Below are 24897 nucleotides of genomic sequence, written 5' to 3'. Positions count from 1 at the left end.
TTAGAATTGTCCTGCAAGCACATAAGGAAACAGCCTTTCCTTGCTTTTCATCCCAGCTAAGAGATAAATTGATGACAGAATTAGTGAAAGGTCTCTAATGCCATGTCCAGGTCATGGCTCAGAGGAACAAGCAAAAATATCTTGACTGACTTCCATGCACTGTGGAGATGTACTGTAAGAAAAGTTTTAGCTTTCCCCTGCTGATCTTAACATTCATTGTTAGAACAGTTAAAACCAGAGAAATGGAAAACTAAGCACTCAACTGCTGTTTTTTCTGCCCTTCCAGTAAGAATGTAGGTGACTTTTCATACTCACCCTCCCATAAGCACACAGTTATGATGTTTTCCTTCTTTTTTCTTTTACTTTCTTTCAGATACCCAGAGATGCTGGAAGACTAAGAGACTCCACAAGGATGGTCAAGGCATGAAAAGAAAGAATTGAACTCATGATATTGGCTCACCCAGTTCACCTCCCTGTCTGCACAGGGCAACTCCATACCATATATCTCCTAATGATATTTCCAGTCTAAGTTTTATTTAGGACATGGCTGCTTTTCATTCTCATTCTAATTATAATCTTCCTATCTATGTGAAATAATACCCACCAAAAAAAAAAGAAGTTCTTAAAAAACAAAAAAAAAAGAAATAAATCAATCTTTTCTTTTGTTCTGGAACACACATATAAGTATAACCCGGTTAGACCTGTTCTCCTTGAATACTGAGGACTGAGCTGGCCTTATGCAAATACTCCCAAGCTCATTTTATTTGTTGTCATTGCAGACCCAATCAAATGAACAGGAAATGACCTAAGAAATTTCTCTATTGGCTCCCTGAGAGTTCAGTAAAATGTTTTAAAATTAATATCACATCCATTTATCTTCACTCCTGAGAGTCTGTAGGAGACATAACCTCTGTTTACCCAACCTATTGTTCTGTACACAGTTTTCCCACTACCTCAGCTAAGGATTTCCACTTCAGAATCTGCAGCTAAATGAGGTAAGGTCTTCAGGTTATATATATATATTGGTTGGTTTGTTTGTTTATTTATTTTTTATATACTTCCCTTAAATTGAAAAACTGAAACCAGTGAAAATAAAAAAAAAGAGAAGTGTCTGCTGGAGTCATGCCCACCCTACCAAGCTCCTACTTTCCCCTCTTTGGAACAGCAGCTAAGCTTATTTGATCAAAAGGCTTTTTAAAGTTACAATAAAGACTTCTGTTTTCCTATTCTGAATTTGTATCTTACTTCTGTTTAAATACCTCTGTTTTGTTTAAGTTTGAGTGGGACTAGATCTGCTGCCTTTATTTACCCTGAATTGTTATTGACTTTGAATTGAACCAGTGGCTTCATCATGATTACTTAAAGTTTCCTTAGGATTCTTTTTATTTATTTATTATTATCTAATAATATTCTGCTGCTTTTGTCCAGAGATCGGTCATCTGTTCAGTAAGACAAAGGGCGAGAAAGTGGACTTTCTCAATACCATTGAAAGTGTTGGTGTTGCAGAACTGGGCAACATCTTAAAATTGCGATGTTTCTGTTGCTTTTAGTGGTGAGGATGTTGATGGTGATCGTGCTGATAACAAAAAATTCTAAGTACATTTATAATTTGTCTCAGGTTTGTCCTCAGGGCAATTTCTTGGCAGTTCTGTGGTGAGGGGGATTCTCCTGATCTTAGTCCCTTCTAACTTAAAGCACTGCACAGAACCCAGCTCAAGCACTGAGTAGGTAAACAGTGTGAGTAGAGGCCTGCAGTATCTTTGCCTGTTTAATTTGTTTCTCTTCCAATGGTAATTTTATTTGAATATAACCAGAATTAGCCCCTTAAGGTTGCTTAAGTAATGGTGGAAGTGAATGCTAAGAAAAAAGTTGCTAAAGCTCTATGTTGATTTTGTAAAAATTTTTAATGGGCTTAGTGATAAATGTTTGCAATTCACCATGAGACATTTTAAACACATGCCCTTGTGTATATGGTCATTAAGTTACTTTACCGGTAATGTGCTTTTGGATTAATTAATCAAAAAATATCATATGATACCTTTGTTTCCAAAGTACATCCAACTATCATTTTTTCCCTATTCTGTAGACAAAGAAACCAGATCATAATGACATAAATTAACCATGAGGTAAAAGTTTAATTTAGTGATATTATTTGTACTTGTCTCTCATGGAACTGTGTTAAATATACCTATCCTGCACTAGTATTATCTGTAACTTGTGAAAGCTTGTAGTTCAATTTAAAAATGCACTCCTTTATGGTTTTTTTTTATAGCAAATTTGTGGGTAGCAATTTAAGCCAGTTTTATGACGTCTGTTTAGCACTGTAGAAAATACCAGAGCTGGAAAATATAGTAGTCTTATACTTAATGCAGAAACCAAAGAAAACACTTGTGATTAAAATTAGAAAAAAAAAAAAAAAAGATTAAGGTATTTTGCCAACAAATATCAATTAATGACAGTTGAATTCTTCTCCCTTATAGTTTTAAAAATCAGAATTCTTCCCAGAATTTTTAAGAGTTTAATTAAGTAGCTTGAAGTGGAGCTTATCTTTTAAGAAAATTTCCAATCTTAAAAACAAAATTATCCAGAAATCCAGTGATGCGAAATTCACCAGAACTTTTTTAAGTGCCTCAGCAATTAAATAACATTTGTCTAGAAATATTTTATCTTATTTACAGTCTGTGCAATGATGTAGCTTCAACATTCAGCTACCTGATTTTGTTGTATTTTGATGATTAATGACAACTTCCCCTAGATGACATAGTTCTGTTCCTTGGGTAGGTAGCTGAGGACAAGTCCTTCCTTAGCCTAGTCTTTGATAATTGTGGTAGTCTGAGCTCCATAGGCTATTTCCTTTCATGGAAAATCTTACATTGCAATGAAAACCTCAACCTGTTGCGTTGTAAACTTTTCCATCTTTTAATCACTTCAATAGTCTCCCCTAATGTTTCAAAATCTGCTGTGAAATTTGGATTCAGGACTGGAAGTCAGCTTCAGGAATAGCAGCACCAAAGGCAATATGTGTCAATATACTGGGAGTTCTGGGTCAGGATCTTATAAAGCATGTTCAAGTCATTGTCCTCCAAACCCTTCTTTTTTTTGAGCATTGGCCCCAATGCAGAGATGAGGTTTTCTGTAGAACAGTTGATGTTGTTTGTTTGAATTTTTTTTGCCATTTTTTCCTAGTCTAGTGTCATTTGTAAAGCCTATAAGGATTATAAAAATGTATGTTTTTCCTGCGTTGTAGTAGTAAAGGGTCTCTTATCATACCAAAATAATGCCTTGTTTGCCCCAGAACCAATCAGGTAGCCCTTCACAGCAATCTATAGGGTGACAACAATACATATTAACCCAGTCATGGTGAGATCAGATAATAGAACGTGGTGTGTTTAACATGGGATATTATTACCCTCTTGTCACCTGAGAAAATATATTATGGTATTTTCAGAGTAATTTCATATTACTTCAGATATTCACACAGTGTTGTGAGTTTTCAACAGTAGTTGAAAGAGACAATAGGAGAGTTGGACAAAGACAAAATTAAATAATTTAGTTCCCACTGAACTTCCTTGATTTTTTTCATTCCCAATGAATTTTACTGTTAACATCAGTACTTTTTCTTTTTGGGAGATGCAAGGTAACAAATTACAATGGAGAGAGATCAAACTGAAAAATAAAAGTCATCCAGAGACACAGGATGAAGAGAAATTAGAAAAAAGAAAAGAAAAAAAAAAAAAAAAAAGGATTTCTGTAGATGCATCTGTCCAGACAAGACTGACATGTTAGCTTGTTGCTTGCCTCACAGCTATTCTCACCAAGAAAAACCCTGCAAGGATGAAATTCTACAGCTGTTGAAGAAGTGAATATTTATGTACAATTCTCACAGAAGAAGATTAATAGTTTTGCTGGCTCAGAGAACTCAGAGAACTGTGACACCTTTCAGAGATCTGTGACACCTTTCTAGAATCAGCGCTTACCTTCCCTCCCCTGTTCAACCCCTTCATGCTCTTTATAAACATTCCTAACTTAGTCTCATGATCAAATAATTCAGTCTTGTCCCAGGCAAACTTCCCACTAAGTGCAGTGTAACCTCAATCTGTTCTGTGGAATCTACAGTTATGTGCTTTCTATTGCTGTTTATTTGCTTACATTCTATTTCCACACGTGTCCAAGTTCTTCCTGCAGTACAATGAATACCATCACTGTGAACTGGAGCAATAACCTACAGTACAGAGAGAGATTGGAAGGGGGGTGGTACAGGATACAGGCCTGATGGGCTTAAAATTGGTCAGTGTGTCAAGACCATGCTATAGATAAAGATGAATGACCACTTATTATTCTGATGGCACTCTGACCACCCTTTACAGGATTTTCTCTGTTCTTGCAGTGCTGACTTTCTCATCAGCCTTCCTACAGTTGTAAAGTAGGTATTCTGTTGAGGACAAAGTATTGTTGAGGCAAACAGCACATAAAAAGAAAGAGTCACAAACTTAATTGTCATTACTAATGACATATGATGATATGATGTGGCAGAAACAAATATAAAGGCTTTGCTGCACATGAGGAAATGACCAGAAATGCTAACTAGTTTTCTATCTTGCATAGGTTGTGGTGTCTAGGGAAGTAAAGTCTCTGCCCAGTCTCACAGCCTAGTTACTATTGAACTTTCAAGCACAAACTCATGGAATTTTCTTCCTTATAAGTGTCTTGTGAGCAGCAGTGATGTCCAACACCATCTTTAGCAAAGCTCACTGCTTTCAGTCAGTCAGAGCCTAGTGCTCAAGGGCATTTCAAGATCTAGAACTAAAAATGTCTCCTTCTCATTCTTTCTGTCCCTACCTTCAGCACACCCTGCAGCTTACATGTATTTTAGCCCCTGATAAACTGAGGATTTATTTTAGTAAATTTTCGAGAAAAGGGTGCATTGCAAACTTGGTAAGGATGAGATTCATAAACAATACTGCTGATAGAAATGGTAAGCAAAGAAGGGTTTGTTCACATAGGTGGGATATGGAAAAGGAAGTATTAATGTAGCTTCTATGGAAGTAATATGAAGTCTTTCTTAGTATGAGAGGTTCTTTGAGCTCTAATAGGGATATAGTTTGTACCAAACCCCTCACTGAATGCCTAAAATGCGTGCAACATTTGTTTTTCATTGATCTATAGAAGGGTGAGAATGAGTAAAACATGCAGTCATGCAGCCAGTGGAGCAATCAACTGGCAGTTGCCATTTTGTGCATCTCCCTCTGAGGAAGAGACCTTCAAGACTCCTTTTCCAAAAGCTGACATTACACAGGGTTATTGTTAATTTTTCTCTGCTGATCCAGTGAAATGGGCCCCACAGGAATCCATATGAGAACTATTAGGCAAAACTGCTAGCTTGGGCTGTGTAGTCACTGGTTACAGACCAAGAAGATGAGGCAATAAAAGAGAATTGGTTGGCAGTGATGAAAAGGAAGTAATTCTACTTACAGGATCTGCAAAAACTAAACTAAACAAACACTAAACTAAAACAAAAGTCCCTGCCTACTATGGAGAAATGTTACAGGCATAAACACTTGAGATATTTCCTCAGCTAACAATCAGATGTAGTCAGAATAGTCTCTTGAGCCCCTACAAGTCTTTAAGTATGAAGGAACTATGTGTAAAATATACTCTACTGTCCAAATTACTAGTGCCATCATCAACTCTTGGTTTTCTTTCATCTAGCTCTGAGCAGGTAACTGATTTCTATTGCTGTGTAATTAATGAACCTGTGTAGATCTGCCAAAGATCAAGGTAGGGAATCATGATATAATTATTAGCCCCAACCTGTCTTAATGATTTTTCTGAAACGTTTAATTATTATTAAACAACAGTTTAGAACCTTGCATCTTGATGCTACACTTTCAAAGTGTGCCTGCTTAAGCAATTGTCTCATAGATTGGCATGGCTGTGGAGGGGCTTTATCACGGAGTCAAACTCTGACATGTTCAAGGGCACGGTTCTCATCTCCTTTGCAGCAGGATCTCACACACTACTTACATAAAACAGAACTTACTTATTATATTCCCTCAGCAGCTGCACTGACAGAGGAAGATGTAAAGTTTTACAAGACTGAATTCGTAGGTGATTAAATGAGTAAAATATTCTTCAAATTGATCAAACAAGGGATGTACAAAAGAGTAGATGTTTCCTTCATTTAGTGACTTGTAGATATCGTTACTGTCCCTAAGACTTTTTTAAATGGGGCTGTAATGCTTAGTAAGATTAGGCAGAAACTTCTCTTCTTTCTTTAAAAGCTCAAATTATTAAATGTTTTTGGATTATAGTCAAGTTGTAGTCTATCCAGTAATTTTTTTCTTAGTCTGCCTGTAGCCATTCCCAATAAGCATGCACTCACACAAGCATACTGCACTAAGTACATGCACATGCACATCCCTTATCTTCTACACAGGCTTTCTTGCTTTACTTTTAAAAATAGGAGTTCAAATATTTGCCCCAATTTCAAGCAATTTTGCTTGCTAATCTAAAGGACTCCTTCATTTAATGCCTTAAAATGCTACATCTGATGTTTTTGCTTTGTGCTGCAGCAGTTTTTCTTGCAGAAACACACATGTCTTGAGAGTTGGTGTGCCCAGGGCTTCTCTTTCCCAAACACCACACTATGAGCACCAGGCCTGCAGCTCTAGCACCAGCCAGGATCTTCTATTCTAGCATTGATATAATGGAGGGATGCATAGGCTCAAAGCATAATCAGTGCTACTATACATGTAAAAAGCTAATAGGGCTTCAGGGCATTTACAGTCAAGGTATCACTCTGCCTTATGCTAAGACATATCTTCAATATTAAGGAGAGAAGGGAGAGGAAAGGGAAAAGAAAAGAAAAGAAAAGAAAAGAAAAGAAAAGAAAAGAAAAGAAAAGAAAAGAAAAGAAAAGAAAAGAAAAGAAAAGAAAAGAAAAGAAAAGAAAAGAAAAGAAAAGAAAAGAAAAGAAAAGAAAAGAAAAGAAAAGAAAAGAAAAGAAAAGAAAAGAAAAGAAAAGAAAAGAAAAGAAAAGAAAAGAAAAGAAAAGAAAAGAAAAGAAAAGAAAAGAAAAGAAAAGAAAAGAAAAGAAAAGAAAAGAAAAGAAAAGAAAAGAAAAGAAAAGAAAAGAAAAGAAAAGAAAAGAAAAGAAAAGAAAAGAAAAGAAAAGAAAAGAAAAGAAAAGAAAAGAAAAGAAAAGAAAAGAAAAGAAAAGAAAAGAAAAGAAAAGAAAAGAAAAGAAAAGAAAAGAAAAGAAAAGAAAAGAAAAGAAAAGAAAAGAAAAGAAAAGAAAAGAAAAGAAAAGAAAAGAAAAGAAAAGAAAAGAAAAGAAAAGAAAAGAAAAGAAAAGAAAAGAAAAGAAAAGAAAAGAAAAGAAAAGAAAAGAAAAGAAAAGAAAAGAAGAAAGGAAAAGAAATACAGGTGTTATGAGGATTTCTTTTAACACTCCCTTCCTAGAACAGTGTTAAACTTGGTAATAAATTGCTTTGTGAGAAAATAATTATTTGAAAGAGTATAGAAATTTTTACTAGTTTTGCTGGTGAAATCTATTCCAGTCACCTTTAGGACTGAGATACATATTTGTAGCAGGGGAGCAAAAAGAACTGAAGGAAGTGAGCATTTTTCATGGTTTCTCACTCCTCCAATGTCCATCGTAGAGACCACCCACCAACTCAGTGGTTGCTGTGAGACTTGGCACTCCTCTGACCCAGATAGATAATTGAAGATGATGTTTTTGTCTCTTTTACAGGTTGCAGGTTTATAGTGGAGTTTGAACATAGCTTCCTTGGCCAAGTCGGCAAATAGAAGGAAAAAATGAAATGGAGAGAGAAAAAAATTTGAACAAAAATTTTTAAAAAAATTGAAAAAGGAAGAAGAGAAGGAATAGCAGTGACTATTGAAAGAGGATAAACAGGATTGTAAACTTCACATCCTAGGTAGTATTTGAGAAGTCAAATCTGGTAGTGCACAAAGGCTACATTAAAGCATTACCACGGTGAGTTTCTGCAGAAGGTTCCCTGGTGACTGTGCACACAACAGCCATTTAGGCAAGTTTATTGGTTCTAGCACAGCTGTGCTGACACTACTTCCTGTTTGCAGTAATTTCTTAGTTTGGTAATTGACATTTTCTGTCTTTTATAAACAATTCTGCACAGCCGGCTGAGTTGCAGTTTTTATACTTGATACTGACAACATGTTCTTGTTTTCAATTATATCTTGTAAAAATGGAATTGGCTTCCTCACTTCACCTTCAGTTGAACATTTTTCCTTTCCTTTCCTTTCCTTTCCTTTCCTTTCCTTTCCTTTCCTTTCCTTTCCTTTCCTTTCCTTTCCTTTCCTTTCCTTTCCTCTTTCCTTTCCTTTCCTCTTTCCTTTCATTCCTAGATTATGGATTTGACTCTGTGCATGCTCATATGGAAAAGCAAACCCTCCTAGTGCTTCAGGTTTTCTATCTCTCAGTAAAGTTCCTTTATAGCTTACACTTAATTTGTTGGTTTTTTCCTGCTAAATTTCAAACCACTGTGTCTCAGGTGGTTTTTCTTTATGCATTTTGCAGGACATCTCTTCTGAATTAAGTCTCAGCCCTGTGTGCTACTTTGACCTGTTGAGGTTTTCAGTTGATGGAAAAGTACAGTGTTGAGCTTTCCTCCAGAGACGAGATTATCCTGCAGCAAAGGACTATTTATGAAGCGGGAGGGAGTTCATGTAAGAACTGAAAGAGTACATTCGTACAAAACCCAGTGGGAAAAGCTCTATCATCAAACCTGCCCAGGCTGTTGAGGCAGATGCCTGGCTTTTGGTCTTTTGTTTATATTCCAACAAATCAAAGCTGGCTTGTGTTGTTATCAGAGTAAAGCAGCAGGTGCAAAAAAATAACTCTGCTGCCAACTCAAATGAAAGGTTAAGACCTCTGGGAGGTATTGAGTAGATAACACAGAGCCAATGCCAGCAACCGAATTAACGGCTCTATTTATGGTGGGGTTTACTTAATAACCTGCTCCTAACCCTGACATAAATACTCCATTGTATTGTTTAAGGCAACCACTGGAGAAAGCAATGAAAACAGGATGGACAGTGCTTGCTGTGCCAGGTGAGAAGGAGCAATGCCATAGAAGTGTTGATCCTCCAAACACAGATGGGAGAGAGGAGGAAGCTATCCTCAGCTTTTACAAAAGTGAAAAGACATTGTTTCCCACAGCATCTTGCCTTACCTATAGAAGGTGGCAGCAGAGTGAGGAAAATTAATTCCTCCTGTTTTCTGGTTACTTTTAATGAAGGCAGTGAGCATAAATGAGACCCAGCATATACGTCAGCTACTATCTCAGTGCCATGTGGCTCTGGGAGGTTCAGGCCTTCCTCAAAGTCTTGTGTTTATGGAGTGAGTGAACTGTCTGCTACACCCAGGGATGAAGTGGACAGCTATGGGGGTGAAACAGACTGCTGTCATGCAGCCCAGTGGAATGGGATACCAGAGGAGTAACCTTGCAATCTCTTATTCTTTACACAATAAATACAATATGAAGGAACCACATGGATATAGTTGGGCTCCAAAAAAATGTTTACTAAACAAACACAACATGCAATCCTCAATGAAAGTCAAATTAATGGTCTGACAGCAGGTTTCTGAAATAGAGTCAGTGAGCTCCATTAAACTATTTCAGTGGTGGCCACTCACTTCAGGACATTTTACATTGCAAAAAGATTCCCACCCTGAGATACTTGGTAGTCTAGAGAGGAATACAGGGTCAGCAGGCATCCTGGATGGAGTTACCATGCAGGTGGGCTTGGCAAGTTCCAGCTTGGCACTAAGGAATGTGGCTGACCGAGGCAGAGGAGTTAATAATCAGCCATGTAAGTCCTTCCTGTTGGCTGCACAGAATGATCCTTTCCGCTATGAGCCCTGAAGTCCTTCTGCTGTGTCTCCCTGAAGTATCCTTTTGCTATCAGGCCAGCAAAACTGTGTGATTAGGTGGTGGTTAGGCAGTGGGTTGTAATAAGGTATAAACACTGCTGTTGACTGGGTTAGACCAGCAAGCTAGTTCAGGATAAAATGCTTTACGTTCAACTTCCAGCTTCCCTGTCTTGGCTAATTTGTGCTGTGCCCCTCACATATTTGGTTAAGAAACATAACTAGTTTGTTGATTGAATGAATAAATTATTAAGAAAAATAGTAATCCCAATGGGAAAATGTTCATGTTCTCCAATGCTCTTTCCTGGTTTTGGTCTCCATCCCATGTTCCTTTTCCTCAGAAAAGAGCCCTAAAGGGGAAACCTGCAGTTTCCAAGCAGACGCTTTTTATAAAAACAAAATGTGTGAAACAGAATTTACAAACAAAGTGAAAAAAAGGATCTTTTACTTTGGAAGTAGACAAATTAGTGGTTGTTATTGTTGAAGCCAGACTAGTCCCATAACAAGGAAGTGCTGTTGTGATAGTGGTTAAAACAATCTTCTTCATGAAATACTGTTTGCTGCAGCAGTGTATGTCAGAGTCTATATATGAGTGGCTGTTATGTCAGAAACACTTCAGCACCTAATGAGAACCAAACATGAACCTATCATAATTATTGTAATTATTCACTAATAACTGAAAAGTCACAGAGACTACATATTAGCACTATGGGAAACAGTTCACTTGATATGCTGTTAGTCTTTAATACAGTGCAAACAAAAGCTGTCGAGGAAGGCAGAAGAAGGAGGTTGGGGAATCAGAGCCAAGGAAAAAGGAGGTGTTAGATGGTAATATTTTGTTAGCTGATGGGGTTCTTGAATAACTATAGACATGTGGCTTATCAAGCTACAGAGGCACCTAGAGTACTTTTGGGCCATTTTTATATTTAGTGTATTGTAAATGAAAGAAAGGTGTTTAGCAAAAGGAAATTAGGGAGATGAGCTGGCTCCTGGTTAGATAAAGGATGTAACAGAGAAATATGAAGGACATGAAAGGTATGGAGTTGTTTCATGAGGTGTGGTATTGAGTGCTGAAAGAAGAGTATAAGAGCATAGGCATCTTTTCCCATTATTGTGTTTTCCATGATTCCTGCATCCTTGAGGCTAGACTGAGGAACCTATGGCAAATGACTTCTAAATATTCAGGAAAAATGGCTGCCTCAAATTATCATGAATTTCCTGAGATAGTGTAAACAGTAATGAAAGCAGTGCCATATGCTGGTCAAAGCCATGTTTTGCAGCACCAACTCCAAAAAATAAAAGAAGAAAAAAGCCTACTTTTTTGGCCAATTTTTAGTGAATGTATTTACTTGATCCAAACTTTATAGAGATATGTTAATACAAAAATGACATGAGTGTTTATCATAAGAAATAAAATCTTGACTCACATTTGTGTTTGCCCTATGATTATTAATTCTACTAATGATATACAGAACTCTGCACAGATCTTCAAGATGAGAATAAGATTTTTGACAGTAAAATAAATTATGATATTCTTTTTTTCACATTCAAAAACTGGTGGCATGGCAAGAAGAGGCATATCTAGCCTGTGACGTGGCAAGGAAACACAGATCCCAAACACTGGTTCCTTGTTAAGTGCCAGGTTTCTGTTCACTGTTTCCTCTGCTAAGGTAATATAACTTGGTAAAATTTACAGAAGTACCAACTTTTGGCAGCTAACATCATCAGAAACATACATACCTTGAGGACTTTCTGTTCACACTTGGCCTTCTGTTTTAGAAAAACAAATAAAACCTCTTTTAAAATTCTCCCTTTTACATTCTTTATACTAATGAGTAACTTGAAAATTAAAGTCAGTTCACATGAAGATGGTTGATCATGAAAAAAATGAACAGAGAGGAAACAACCTTTGAGTTGCATATCATCAAGTAAATTTTTTTATTTTTTTTTTTGCATTCATAAAGTGAACTTTGTTCTCTCTCAAAAGGAAAAAATGAACTATGGTTTTTCTCTTTAAATTACATTGTTAAAATAGAGATAAGAACCAAACCCTACCCCTGGAGAGGAATGAAAGTTCAGATATGGATCTAGATCCTAACTTTTGTACCCAAGCTCCTCATTAGTTGAAATATATATGCAAGATTTTGAAACATCTAGGAACATGTTAAAACAGCAACCACATATCTCTTACAAAAGTTGCCATGTAGTACATAATGAAAATCAGAACTTTAGTAATAAAAGATTCCAATCAAGCTTTATTTGGTTTTGTTTATCATGATCCTATCTGTAGTGTAAGTAAATGCTAAATGCTCCTTTTCTATTAATCTTCCTTTTCCTGGTCTTTCACTTTAACTTAATGTATACTTTTAATATATAAGGTCCAAAGAAAACAAAAGAATAAATCCCACACTTTCTTTCCAAAAGCCCACAACAGTAAATGATCAAGGTCTCAAGTTAAGCACTGAAACCTCACCAAGAGTCAGTTTTTGCACAGGCAAAGGTGAATTTAGGTATATGAACCACAGCTGTGTACAACAAAAATATAGAAGCATAGGAATGTACAGTTCAGAGAGGCATAGTAGACCAAAGTTTGGCCTCAAAGGCCCAAACCAGAATCCTCAATACAAAGAGTTTTGGAGATTATTTAGAACATTTTCTTATAAAGATGATTAATTGAACTTCACACTCACAATATGATTCAGTAAACAAATTTTCTTACTGTGGCCTGAAGGTACATATGATGGACTGAAAATGAAATACATCAGACATTCAGTACATTATACAACAAGTAATGAGAGTGATAATAGATCTTCTTCATATAACTTTCTTCAAAGCTTTCAAAGAATTTGGAAATGAGTTTTTATGGGCTATGTTTGCAATTATCAACAAGGCAAAGATACATAGGCTGGTATCTGAATGGTACCTTGCAGGTCATAGCAAAGGGGTCCAAAGTTGAGCTTTTTTGTTGTGAAGTGGATCCCTGCTGGGGATGAGTTGTTTCTTTTTGAGGCTTCTCTCTGCTTTTTAAGCCCTAAAATGAAGGGATGAAAACAAGGAAGTGTGTGGTGTCTGAGCATGGACCTGCATGAGCAGAAGGGAACTTAACACACTGCAGGAAACTTGTATCTGAAAATGAGCTGTGGCAGGGATGATATCTTATCTGGAATTTTGGCACAGACACCAAGGATGAACCTGAGACATTTGCAAAATAGACAGATAGACATCACGGAGCAACATATAGCTATGACTGTACATATAGGCACACTGGCTCAGAGTAAGACCCTGGAGCCCTGGTATTAATACACATTTAATGAGAGGAAAAAAACAAACCCAGAAGACTCAGAGCTCACAGTAACATGCAAACAGGTTCTAAATATTCATACTTTCAGTTTGTGCCTGCCCTTACCCCACCCCTCCCCTGCTCCCCCTGAGATGTAAAATAGCTGGTTGTAATGCAAAGCAGCTAATTGATCATATACATTATAAATACAATGCATTTATGTTCTGAAGTAACCATATGTGTAAAGCAGGTCAGCTTGCTTTGTTGTACATAATCTTTGCTTCTGATGTCTTGGAAACTCTGCCCATTTGGTTGTCTTTTGATTTTTCAAGAAAAAATATTAAAATCCAAATTCTATTCCTCTGCAGCTGCAATTATTACATGGTATAATTTATTTTAGAATGCTGTTTAAGTTCTTGACTGTAACCCAAGGTGCAGTAATGATGTAAAATAATTGACATACTCTGTAAATGCTTGTTACATAAACTCGAGTCCTGAAAAGCAGGGATTATGTGTTCACTTTGTACATAACATACTTCAAAGAAAAAAGAACCAGTTGAAATCTACATTTGAATTTCAGACATGATAGTAAAAGGGGAAAAATGGAGAAGGATCCCATAAGAAAATACGCTGAAAAAAAAAAAGCCACCCTTTTGGACGCACCAGGAGGAATTGCTCTGAGCTTGTCTTAGCTAGGAATCCCTCTTAGATTTTGCATAGCTTACAGGTGGAGTCATAGTTTAATAGCTTCAGTCAGTTTTGCCTTATACATCTTGTGTTTTGCATAGAGTACATAGCTGTATAAACCAGAAGGCTGTTGGCCCCCTTCCCCCATGGGCCCCACATCCTCTCCTATTTATAATTAATGAGACCCTTAGTTCAATTCAGTGTTGTAATATAACCAACCATATAAATCAATATCAGAACAATCACCCTGGCTGTAGCACTTTAGGATTCACTTTGTAGTGCTCATTTGCCTTTCATACTGTGTTCAGTATTTTCCTGCCATTTAATATGAGATGTTCTTGAAATATTCTGGTTCAAAGAAAGGAGAAACTCATTGTCTTGATGCTAACACTCATTGGGATGAATGTGGAAATGGGGATCCTTGCAATTTATTTCAGAGCACACCTGTACTGTAATAAAATAATTTGTATACAGTGCACTTAATAGTGTTCAAGGTTCAAGGATTTGTAAATGTGCTTTTCTGCAATGCTGGATTTGTTCCATGGGCAGGCCATGGCTTCTTGTACTTTCCATTACTGTCTTTTATATTAGAGTGTTCAAGTGGTCAAGGAAGGCAAGAAAAACAGTGCAAATAACCTCCTTTTACTGCCAAATTGTGGGCTTGTGGCTCAGTGAAAGCTCCTCCTGACTCCAGTGAGAGTTTTCACTAAGAGGTCTTCAGGGTTTGGTCTCTGAAAAACATACAGATAATATTGAATGTAGGTGAAAGATCCCTGCATATAGGACTGTCTCTTAAAAGAACATTGCTGAATACCAGTGCATAACTATATTTCACCTTGCTGATTGAGTAGAGTGTTACTTGCTTCTCAAAATTGTGCAACAATCCTTGTAATGTTTTAAGATTATACTCGAAAGATATCTTCTCGTAGGAAAAAATTAGAAATGCGTGTACTGATAGCTGCAATGCACACACAGAGGTATATGTGTGTATCTGTGTGTATATAAATAAATGTGCATATATACATATAGGATTGAATGTGTGATTTCATTTATAGTGTACCGTGTCTTAGTAGAGAGAGATCCCAAGATCTTTATATAGTTTTCCAAAAATCTCAGCTTAGTAAGAATCCCTTTTTAATGAGTTTTGCTGAGGATATGAGGCTTTTGTGGTTTTTCTGTCTGTGTGTTGGCTTTTGCATTTGGCTTGTAACAACCTTTGAGTCCCATCATTAATTTAAGTTTAATTTGATATTATGTTCAGGGCTCAAAGATATGAAGTTCTTGAAGTAATACTGAAAACTGGCTGCCAAGTACAGAAGAAAAATCTATTGATAGTCCATCTGAAAGAAAGAGTGAAGCTTGAGCTCAGTCTCTTAGGACAATGAGATATTATGAATGCCCCAACTGTGGGAAAAACTTCAATCAGTGCTTATATCTTACTAGACACTAGAGAATCCAACCACAAGATACACATTCACAGGAAACCAGGCTTCATTAGTTCCACAAATTCCTTTGATACATAGCATATGATTATTTAAAAAAATAAATATAAAATTTTATATATATATATATATAAAAAATATATAATGTATCCTTCCCCTCAAGGCTTCACACGCTTTACCCAGGTTTGACTGTACACAAGGGGGATTTGAGGATTTGGCACTAAACTGATGAAAAGCACACCATTCTAATATCCTGACTCAAAATCTTTCCAAGTGTGGGATGAGACACTGCTATAAGCATAAATCTGCCATGAACTTGTATCAAAGAATGGCATATATGGGATGAAATGAAGAAAATCACAGTTCAGATTTTCATAGGGAAAATATTCTTGAGCATGATGCTGTATACTTCCAAGCAGAGGAGTGGAAGTTACATTAGCGGGACTTTATACCCTGAACTAAGTGCTCAAATGATTTACAGGTAAAAAACATCCTTTAATTAAGATAAAGGAGGTGAATTGACAATTTTCAAATCAACAAAGACCCAGTACCTTGAATTATACACAGAACTATGGGAAAGTTTCAGTTAAAACTACAGCTAGTCCTGTTCCTGTGATTAATGTCATATTGCAAATTCTTCCTCTTATGCAGTTATTCCTACAGGTGATATTGGAAACTAATTAAGTTATTCTGGTTGGGGTAACTTACATAGTTTTCAAAAACACAATGGATTGATTTATTACTTTATAAAGCAAGCTCCAAGCACATTATCTGAAAAGATTAATGTTGTTTAGGGATACTGGGGAGAGAAATTGTCTGCTAGACTGTGGTGGGGGAGAATTTTAAAGGAAAATAACTGAAATTCAAATCTAGGAAAAAGGGTGTCAGAGTGCTTCTTCTCAGATTTCTAACATGCATTGGTTTCAGATACTGCTGGGTTGGATAAATGATGCAAAACACATTTGGTTAATTTAACTATCTGTAGGCTGAGTTTTGGAATCAAAGTGTAATAGGACCATTTTGTTTGGAATTTCACCTGATTAGTTATGAAGAAGGAAACATAAGAATTTATTTAAACTGAATTTTCAGGACGAAATTACACAGGAGCTTGATCACACAAATAATTTCAGTTCATATGCACGCATTTTCCCAGCCGTATTTTTATTTGCACAAACATCAGGCATTAAAAATATGTAAATTCCAGAAACTACAGAAGTTGTAGAAGACAAAACCTCTTAACACACTACGTGAAATTCTGAAATGGCATCTGAAAATGTCACTTCAGATCAATAAGCTGAAATTCAATATTAAGTGCATATTGTATTTTTTTAAAAGTGAATTTACAAAACTAAGATTGCAAGAGTATTTTGCTAATTTTAAAGTTCTGTAGTTTTCACAGAATAGCTAGCATTCTACCACACCTCTGCTTGATACTGTGATAATGTTTTATAATTAATACTTCATTCATTCATATCCAATAGTCTTAAATTATTATAACTCAGGTTAAATAAATAACTCGCTGTATCATCAACTTACACCATCTCAGAAGTGTATTGATGGTCAAACATGCATTATTGCTTAAAAGTACTTATATAGCAAGTATATGAGATTAATTATATTCATATTATATTCTGAGCATCTTTATAATTTAGAATAAATTTAAATACACTTTTTAAAAATATGCTTTCTCCCTCATGATATGCTACAACAAATTTGTCATTTGGTTTTATCATGGAACTAAAAAATGTCTTTTGTTGTATAAATTCACTGACTCATATGATGGTCATATTTTGTTTGGTCAGAGTGGGCCAGTAAGTATTATCTCTCCTAATTGTTAATATTTTATATCCTCTCCATACCTGATGTGAGAAATGAAGTTCTCCTTGCTGGTAGTCTCTGAGTCACAGATGATTAGCTAGAATTAAGAGTGGAAAGCAACTGTTATTAGATCCATGGTTTGATTTTGCCCTTCTGTATAGCTACAAAAAAAAGGCCCTGAACTAGGGCCTAGGTTATACAGTAAAGCACCATGCTTCTGTGATAAACTTCCTAAAGATTTGGCTTTTTAGGCAATTCTCAATAAAGTCTTTTTCCTCTTATCCCTCTCTAAATATGGGTAGAGATGGAAGAGAGAGAGACTTGTAATTTGTAAAAGATACATAATTTATTTTAAATTAGAGGAAAACAGCAACCCAGGTAATTTTCAGGTTGTTCTCTAAAACCAAGGCTGTGAGTGTTTCTATTGACTCCCATTCTCTGTTCAAAAAGGTCACTGACATAAGCTTGTCAGGCTGTGCTCTCAATGGAAGTATTCTCATTGGCCTTAGTGAGTAAACAGACAAGACCACTGAATTTAAGTTTTCCAAGTCCATGTTGTATTTCATCCTCTTTTTAATTCCAAGATGATGTCTAGCTGCATGTACGTACTTTTCTGATGTAATTTCATTTTTACAGACTTTGTGGCTTTCAGTTTAGGATATTTTTGTACAATAGCTTGGGGTTTTCCTATGTATTTATGTAAGAATAATATCTGAAGCCTTTATAATATTTAGGAAAGTAACTTTCCAAAGTCTTGAAGAATATCTATGGTTGAAACATATATTTTAAAATGTTTGAGATTCGTATCACAGAAAGATAACGTAAAATATCGAGAACTTGGGAATTGTGTATATCTTCACTGGACTGATTAAGTATGTGATAAATGCATGACAATTTTTTAAAAAATCATATAATTAGGATTTTTTTACAGTATAAATAAAATTAAGTGCAGTTTTACCTGTTGTGCTAAAGCTACTATAAGTAGAAAGGACAGGTTTTGTCACTTAGAAGAGGGAATGCTGTCTTGGGGGTGATATCACTCCAAAACCCTGTTTCTGTTACAATAGGTGCCTCATTTACAAGATCTTTGACTGTCTGATATTTTCAGTGGTTCAAAATGTATGATCCATTATATTTGTTCCTGAGAACTGTTATGAACACTGTTGACACTGATCAGATAAGAAACTGGGACAAGATATGCCCTGTAACTTGACCTCCCTGTAACATTAACATGTGGGTCCTTCTGTGTGAGGGAGTTTCTAAACAGGGGTTGTTGTCAACTGTATAGTTTCATTTGAAATTACTGAAAAATATTTCATCTCCCGTAAAAAAAAATTGAATACAGAAAAAGAAAAACACATTTTAAACACATTTTACTTTAAATTAGCTTTAAAAAAACCACCCAAAATTAAAACTGTTTAGTATTTAATTTCTCAAAACTTGGCAGTTTTTCTGCATTGCTCTGTCACAAGCCTTGTATTTTCATTCAGCTTCATTTTGATTACAGATTATTCATTTATAGATGGGCAGCTGTAGAAACTTGTTTCTTGCATATGCAAATCAATCATGGTAATGTTTACAGTAAGGAGGTGTTGTGGCACTGAAAAAGGGCTTGTGGCAACATGTTCTTGATTTCAATTGTATCTTCTACAAATGGAATTGGCTTCCTCACTTCACCTTCAGTTGAACCTTTTCCCTTGCCTTCCCTTTCCTTGCCTTCTCTTTCCTTCCCTTTCCTTTCCTTTCCTTTCCTTGCCTTGCCTTGCCTTCCCTTGCCTTCCCTTTCCTTTCCCCTTTCCTTTCCTTTCCTTTCCTTTCCTTTCCTTTCCTTTCCTTTCCTTTCCTTTCCTTTCCTTTCCTTTCCTTTCCTTTCCTTTCCTTTCCTTTCCTTTCCTTTCCTTCTTTCCTTTCCTTTCCTTTCCTTTCCTTTCCTTTCCTTTCCTTTCCTTTCCTTTCCTCTCCTTTCCTTTCCTCTCCTCTCCTCTCCTCTCCTCTCCGCTCTACTCCGCCCTTCGCAGTGTCAATCAATATCCTGTTGGAGAACTCACACATATATTTATCTGTGAACTCCTTGGCATACCTTCATTAGTAAAAGGACTGAAATCAGCTGATGTCTTGTTTTTACAGCATTAAAACAACTATCCCTGATCCTAGCTCATTTTGCCCAGCAGGGATGGTCATGCTCATTTCTCTTTCCCCTTCTCCTTCCCCTTCCCCTTCCCCTTTCCCTTCCCCTTCTCCTTTCCCTTCCCTTCCCCTTCCCCTTCCCTTTCCCCTTCCTCTTTCCTCCTCCTTTCCTCCTCCTTTCCTCCTTTCCCTTTACCTCCTGGTCTACTGGTCTAACCACTGTTCACTAAGCGAGAAATTCCATTAATTTACAGATCATGATTTTGGAAGGAACAGGCAGAATGAGTATCAATTCAAGCAGCAATCTACTTCACCAGCAGCCTTCCTGGACAGATGGATATTCCACAGGCAATGGTAGGAGAAATTCAATGGCTCTGAGTCATGTTTTTTGGGGGGAGGCAGGTAGAAAGGGGCTACTACACCAATGCACAAGTATAATTTTTCAGTAATATTAATTTATTGGAGTTTCACTTCTGGTACGAAAAATTTCCATTTGTTACTTTATTTGTAGAAAGCTTGAACCCATAATACTATGTCCCTGAAAGTGACCAGTTTATAGTTATTTTCCTGACTGGTTATTTTTCTGAGAAGAAATTTGATGATGTTGAAAGTGGCAGAAGTTCCCTCTCCACAGTTCAGAATTCTTTGTCTCTTATATTTACCAGTCATGCCTTCTCTGAACCAACATTATTCTTCAATGTTAAGCATACCTCTAGCTTTCCAGGGGAATAGTCTTTTTACTCCTTTACTGTAATTGTTTTTTCAGCTCTAATTACTGGGTAGCTTTCTGGCACAAAATAGCTTGTGGTATGAGAACTTTCTATTTTTCTTATTTTTTTCCTGATTTTATGGCTGTAGATACAAAAAATGTGTTCATATATATTTTCACTCAGTATAAAAATATATAGATGTATAGCTAGGTAGGTAAGTAGATATATATGTGCATATATATATATATATATAGAGAGAGAGAGAGAGAGAGGTAACATTTGATACAAATTTTTAATTCTTTTGATCTCCTAGTCAATGGGTAAACCTTAAAATCTAAGTGGACAAACATATACTGCAGTTGTCTTTCCAATCCATGAAGCTCTGTACTTTTTTAATGTGTAATTGCTACATACACAACAATACGTAAGTGTACACTTGATAAATATGTTGACCTGTTTGTAACAGATTAATGAGGAAAAAAGTCCTGGGTGAGTTTTACTTTGCACAGGATTTTGTGAAGCGTGGCTATTTTCATGGTTCCAGTGTGAAACTCCTTAGCATTCATTTATGACAGACAGGAACCCAAAGGCACAGACTAGCCTCTACAATCACTCACCACTTCACTTCCTTTTACCTAGCTACTCTTTCCTTTAACTGAAGGCTCTGATTTTATATTAGTAGTCTAGTGGCCTCTGAAATTCCTCTTCCCTTCTGGAGTGATAGGGATACATATCAACCTCCTTTTCAGGGAATATTTGACAACTCCATCAACCCCTTACTGATGTAATATGTTCTTGATTATTTCAACACTCATTCCTCAAATCCTTCAACAGAAGAATGAGAAATAGTCATGCAAACTCCCTAAGTTACTGATGCAGACCTTGCTGGCCAACATGGCTAAATAAACCCAAGTAATGATGGGGCTTTTTGTGTTTACCTGGAAATGAGCATTGAACATTGTATCTCAACTGAAGAGATCTGAGGTCTAGTGGAACCTAAGAGGAGGTGATTTCCTAAAATGTACCAATTCCGTTACTTGTGATCCTCTGTCAATATCCACTGCTGTCAGTATTTCTAAGAGTTGTGTGGGTAATCTTTTTACTGGGGAGACTGGGAATGGACTAGTGCCACATCCTGAAGTAGTCATTAGCCCCTATTGTAGTGCTAGGCCACAGTAGTTTTTCCTTCTCCCATAATTCATCCACCTCTGCCATCTCTCATTTCTTCATACTTAAATCTTTTATGCACTTTTGTGCATTTTATCACATCATCTGTGCTTGGCATACTACATTGTCCTCCTTTCCCAAGGAACAAATTGCACAGAACTTCTTTCGACAGGCTGCCTGTGAAGGCAGACCGAAGTAGTCCTGCCATTACTCTTATATAATTATCCTGTCCTGACATAAAATTTATTTCATTTGCACACATAAATTATTGTTGTGTAATGACATACAACTGAAAGCAATTTTAAAGATTTCCAAGAAAATACCTCCTAACAAGAAAAATAGGCAGCTTCCATAACAAAACTTATTACAACTGCATTAAAACATTGCCTTACCTCACTACAGAAATAATGTGCATTCATCAGAATGTGAGCTCTGTTTTGAATTTGTGGGCCATACTGATAGGCTTTTACTGTGGAGCAATATGAGAATGCTATCGCTTTACCATTCTGTGATTGAATCCCATCATTCATATTCAGTTCCTGTTAAACCCTTATTAAAAGAAAAATTCCACATCATATTATGAGAATTTTGCAAGGCTTTTACATCATTTTCTGATGCACTAAAACTATTTTCCCAGACAAGGAACAACATACCTTTTCATTAGCATTTCTGTAATGTATCTTCCATAAAAGAATTTTGGTGTATTTAGCCAACATAAATAATTTAATTCCTTCATACACAATCTGCCAAGAAAGGTGTAATAATTCCCAATTTTTAACTGGAAGAAAGCAAAACCAACAACAAAGCAAAACAAACACTCCCTACCCCCAAAAACCCTCTTCTCCAGCAACAGCTACTGAACTAGTGGTAAAGACTTAGAATAAAGAAAATATTAGATTTATATACTTGCAGGGCATGCAATTTAGTTATAGACCTTTCTTGTCATTGACAGTCTTGTGTTGCTAACAGATACAGCAAATACCTATTCTCTTTTCTAGTGTCCAGCAACTTCTATGGAACCCAATGGCATGAGATACATCCACAATACTGGACTAAATTTCAAGTTTGGGAGTGGCTGCAGCATCTCCTTGATACCAACCAACTGGATGCTAATTGCATACCCTTCCAGGAGTTCGATATCAATGGGGAGCATCTGTGCAGTATGAGCCTGCAGGAATTCACTCAGGCAGCTGGGACAGCAGGGCAGCTGCTTTACAGCAACCTTCAGCACCTAAAATGGAATGGTAAATAGATATTAGCTAGAGATGCATGCACAGTGTCTGAATTCTGAGATCTTCGGAAGTCATTTACATTCCCCAGAGACCTACCTGTCAGATCTCATTTGCAAGGCTTGCTATGCTGCTTATACCTCACACATTGCATTTATAAATTGCTTAAATTTGAAATAAGGCAGAAATCTGAAGGACCAAGTGCAAGGGTATGTTCTACAGTACAGAAATAGCCCTCTGGCTCAGCTGTAGCAGTTGTTGCTTGGAGCTTTGATTCTTCATGCTTGTTATACGTCCTATTTGCCATATGTTTTCTTGCAGGCCAGTGTGGAAGTGACATGTACCAATCTCATAATGTCATTGTGAAGACAGAGCAAACAGGTGAGGTTGGGTGACTTGTCTTCTGATGGTGACTTAAAGGGGAAACTGTCCATCCAAGAAAGATATTAAAATCAATGGGCTGAGGCCAATTGCATGAGATTCAACAAGGCCAAGTTCCGAGTCCTGCACTTGGGTCACAGCAACCCCATGCACCTATACAGGCTTGGGGAAGAATGGCTGGAAAAGCTGCCCAGAGGAAAAGGACCTGGGGGTGTTGATTGTCAGCCAGATGAATATGAGCCAGCAGTGTGCCAAGGTGGACAGAAATGCCAACAGTATCCTGGCTTGTATCAGAAATACAGGACTAGGGAGGGGGACTAGGGGTTTTGGGCCGTCTTCTACAAGAAAGACTTTGAGGTGCTGGAGTGAGTCCAGAGAAGGGCAATGAAGCTGGTGAACAGTCAGGAGAAAAAGTCTTACGAGGACCATCTGAATGAACTGCAGTTGTTTAGTCTGGAGAAAAGGAGGCTAAGGGGAGACCTTATTGAACTATCTGAAAGGAGATTGTAGTGAGGTGGAGGTTGGTCTCTTCTCACAAATAACAAGCGATAGGTCAAGAGGAAATGGGCTCAAGTTGTGCCAGGGGAGATTTAGATCAGATATTAGAAAATTTTTCTTCATGGAAAGGGTAATTAAACACTGGAATAGGCTACACAGGGAGGCGCATCCCTGGAGGTGGTAAAGAGATGTATAGCCGTGGTGCTTAGGAGAATGGTTTAAGCAATGGACTTGGTAGAGTTAGGTTAATGGTTGGTAGAGGTAGGTTATGGTTGGATTCGATGATCTTAAAGGTCTTTTCTAACCAGAATGATTCTGTGATTCTATGGCATTAAATAAAATGGAAAATGTATTACACAGAATAAAAGAAGTAGTATCAGTCGATATGCACTTTTTGTTGTTTTGGGTAGCACCACTGTATCTTGTTTGCATGTGGCCACTTTTCCTGGGAGTCCTTTGCAGTGTCAGCAAACTATAATGATGCTCAGAGTTTAAATAGCTTGCAGTGCTCAGTGAATGCAGCTTTGTAAAGGAATTCATTCTATGTTTCATGCAGCAGATTTCAAAACTGTTTGCATGGTATTCTCAGTTTAAAAAAAGAAATGGAAAAAGACATAAAGTGCTGTTCATGTTTTGAAACATGAGTAAATTTCCATACAAAATAACTGAGAGAAAAAAAAAAAAATACATTTCAGTTTACTTACATGTTGCAATGAAGCTGAAATTCAGGTAGTATTTTGGTTTGATCAAACCTCCATTTTTCCTGTGGCAGTCTTTTTTTTCCAATGTAGTCTAGATCCTTTTCCTCCAAGGACTGTTTCACCAAGAAAAGAACTTCAGCTCAACTCAGTCCTCCTCTTCACCATGATTATTTTCCTGTTTCTGTAGCCAGAGCACCTCTGTCCATTTCCAAACCCTCTCTGTTCCACTAGTCCCAGCTTCTTTGTGTGTCAGTGTGTTCATGAACTGCATTTTATTACCTCCTGGCAGAACAAATGCAGACATAGAGAGTGTGATGTCTCTGACAATTACTGCCAGCCTGTTTATTTATCCAGCCTCTCCAGCCAGGGACAGAAATTACTCACTGTCCCTACAGTGGGCAAGCACTGCAATCTGCAATCCATTTTTTGGCCGTGCCTGTGCAGTACAAGTGATAAACATGCAGCAGCCTTGATGCTTATCATATATGAAACTACATCTTTAAGTCTTGATTATGAGATCTTGATATAATGTTAGCTTATCTTCCTACTAGATATACACAGTTAAGCTCAAAGTACCTCAGCTGCACATTCTGGAAAGATCAAAGCCCAGGTCTAACTGATGGTTCACGTAGCTGTGTTGCACTGGCAGTGTAAACAACAGACAGTGATGGTGGGTTTAGTTTTGGTATGAGGAGGAGCAGGTGACACAAATTGGGTCTGCTGGGGAAGAGATTCCATGTGAGCCAGTAGGGGCAGGGCTGGTGACTTAAAGGCAAAGTTAGCTTCATTCTTGTAGACCATCTCAGTTGCTAAGACATGGGTACCAAAAAAGGCCAAAACAGGAAGATGAGCTGTGTCCCCATGTTCACAGAATAGTAGAATGGTTTGAGTTGGAGGGGATCTTAAAGATCATCTAGTTTCAAATCCCCTGCATGGACAGGGAC

The 24897-nt window shown here is 37.0% G+C and overlaps 1 protein-coding gene across 2 annotated transcripts in view; it reads left to right on the top strand.

The window, feature by feature from the left end:
- The first annotated feature begins 912 nt into the window (after nt 1-912).
- Nucleotides 913-24897, top strand: part of EHF (ets homologous factor) — a 31953-nt gene continuing 7968 nt past the window's right edge. The window contains exons 1-4 of one of the 2 annotated variants that reach the window (XM_009997276.1): nt 913-995; nt 19522-19621; nt 22143-22388; nt 22695-22754. In XM_009997276.1, coding sequence (XP_009995578.1) covers nt 19525-19621; nt 22143-22388; nt 22695-22754 — 403 coding nt within the window. In that variant the 5' untranslated portion in view covers nt 913-995; nt 19522-19524. Of the gene's footprint in view, nt 996-19521; nt 19622-22142; nt 22389-22694; nt 22755-24897 lie in introns of those variants that run through there. The other variant, XM_009997277.1, reaches the window with a different exon arrangement.

Source organism: Chaetura pelagica, unplaced genomic scaffold (assembly GCF_000747805.2).
Source record: "Chaetura pelagica isolate M959 unplaced genomic scaffold, ChaPel_1.0 scaffold134, whole genome shotgun sequence".
NCBI classification, from domain to species: domain Eukaryota; kingdom Metazoa; phylum Chordata; class Aves; order Apodiformes; family Apodidae; genus Chaetura; species Chaetura pelagica.
The sequence above is the reverse complement of the archived record's forward strand: the minus strand, read 5'-3'. Positions and strand labels throughout refer to the sequence as shown.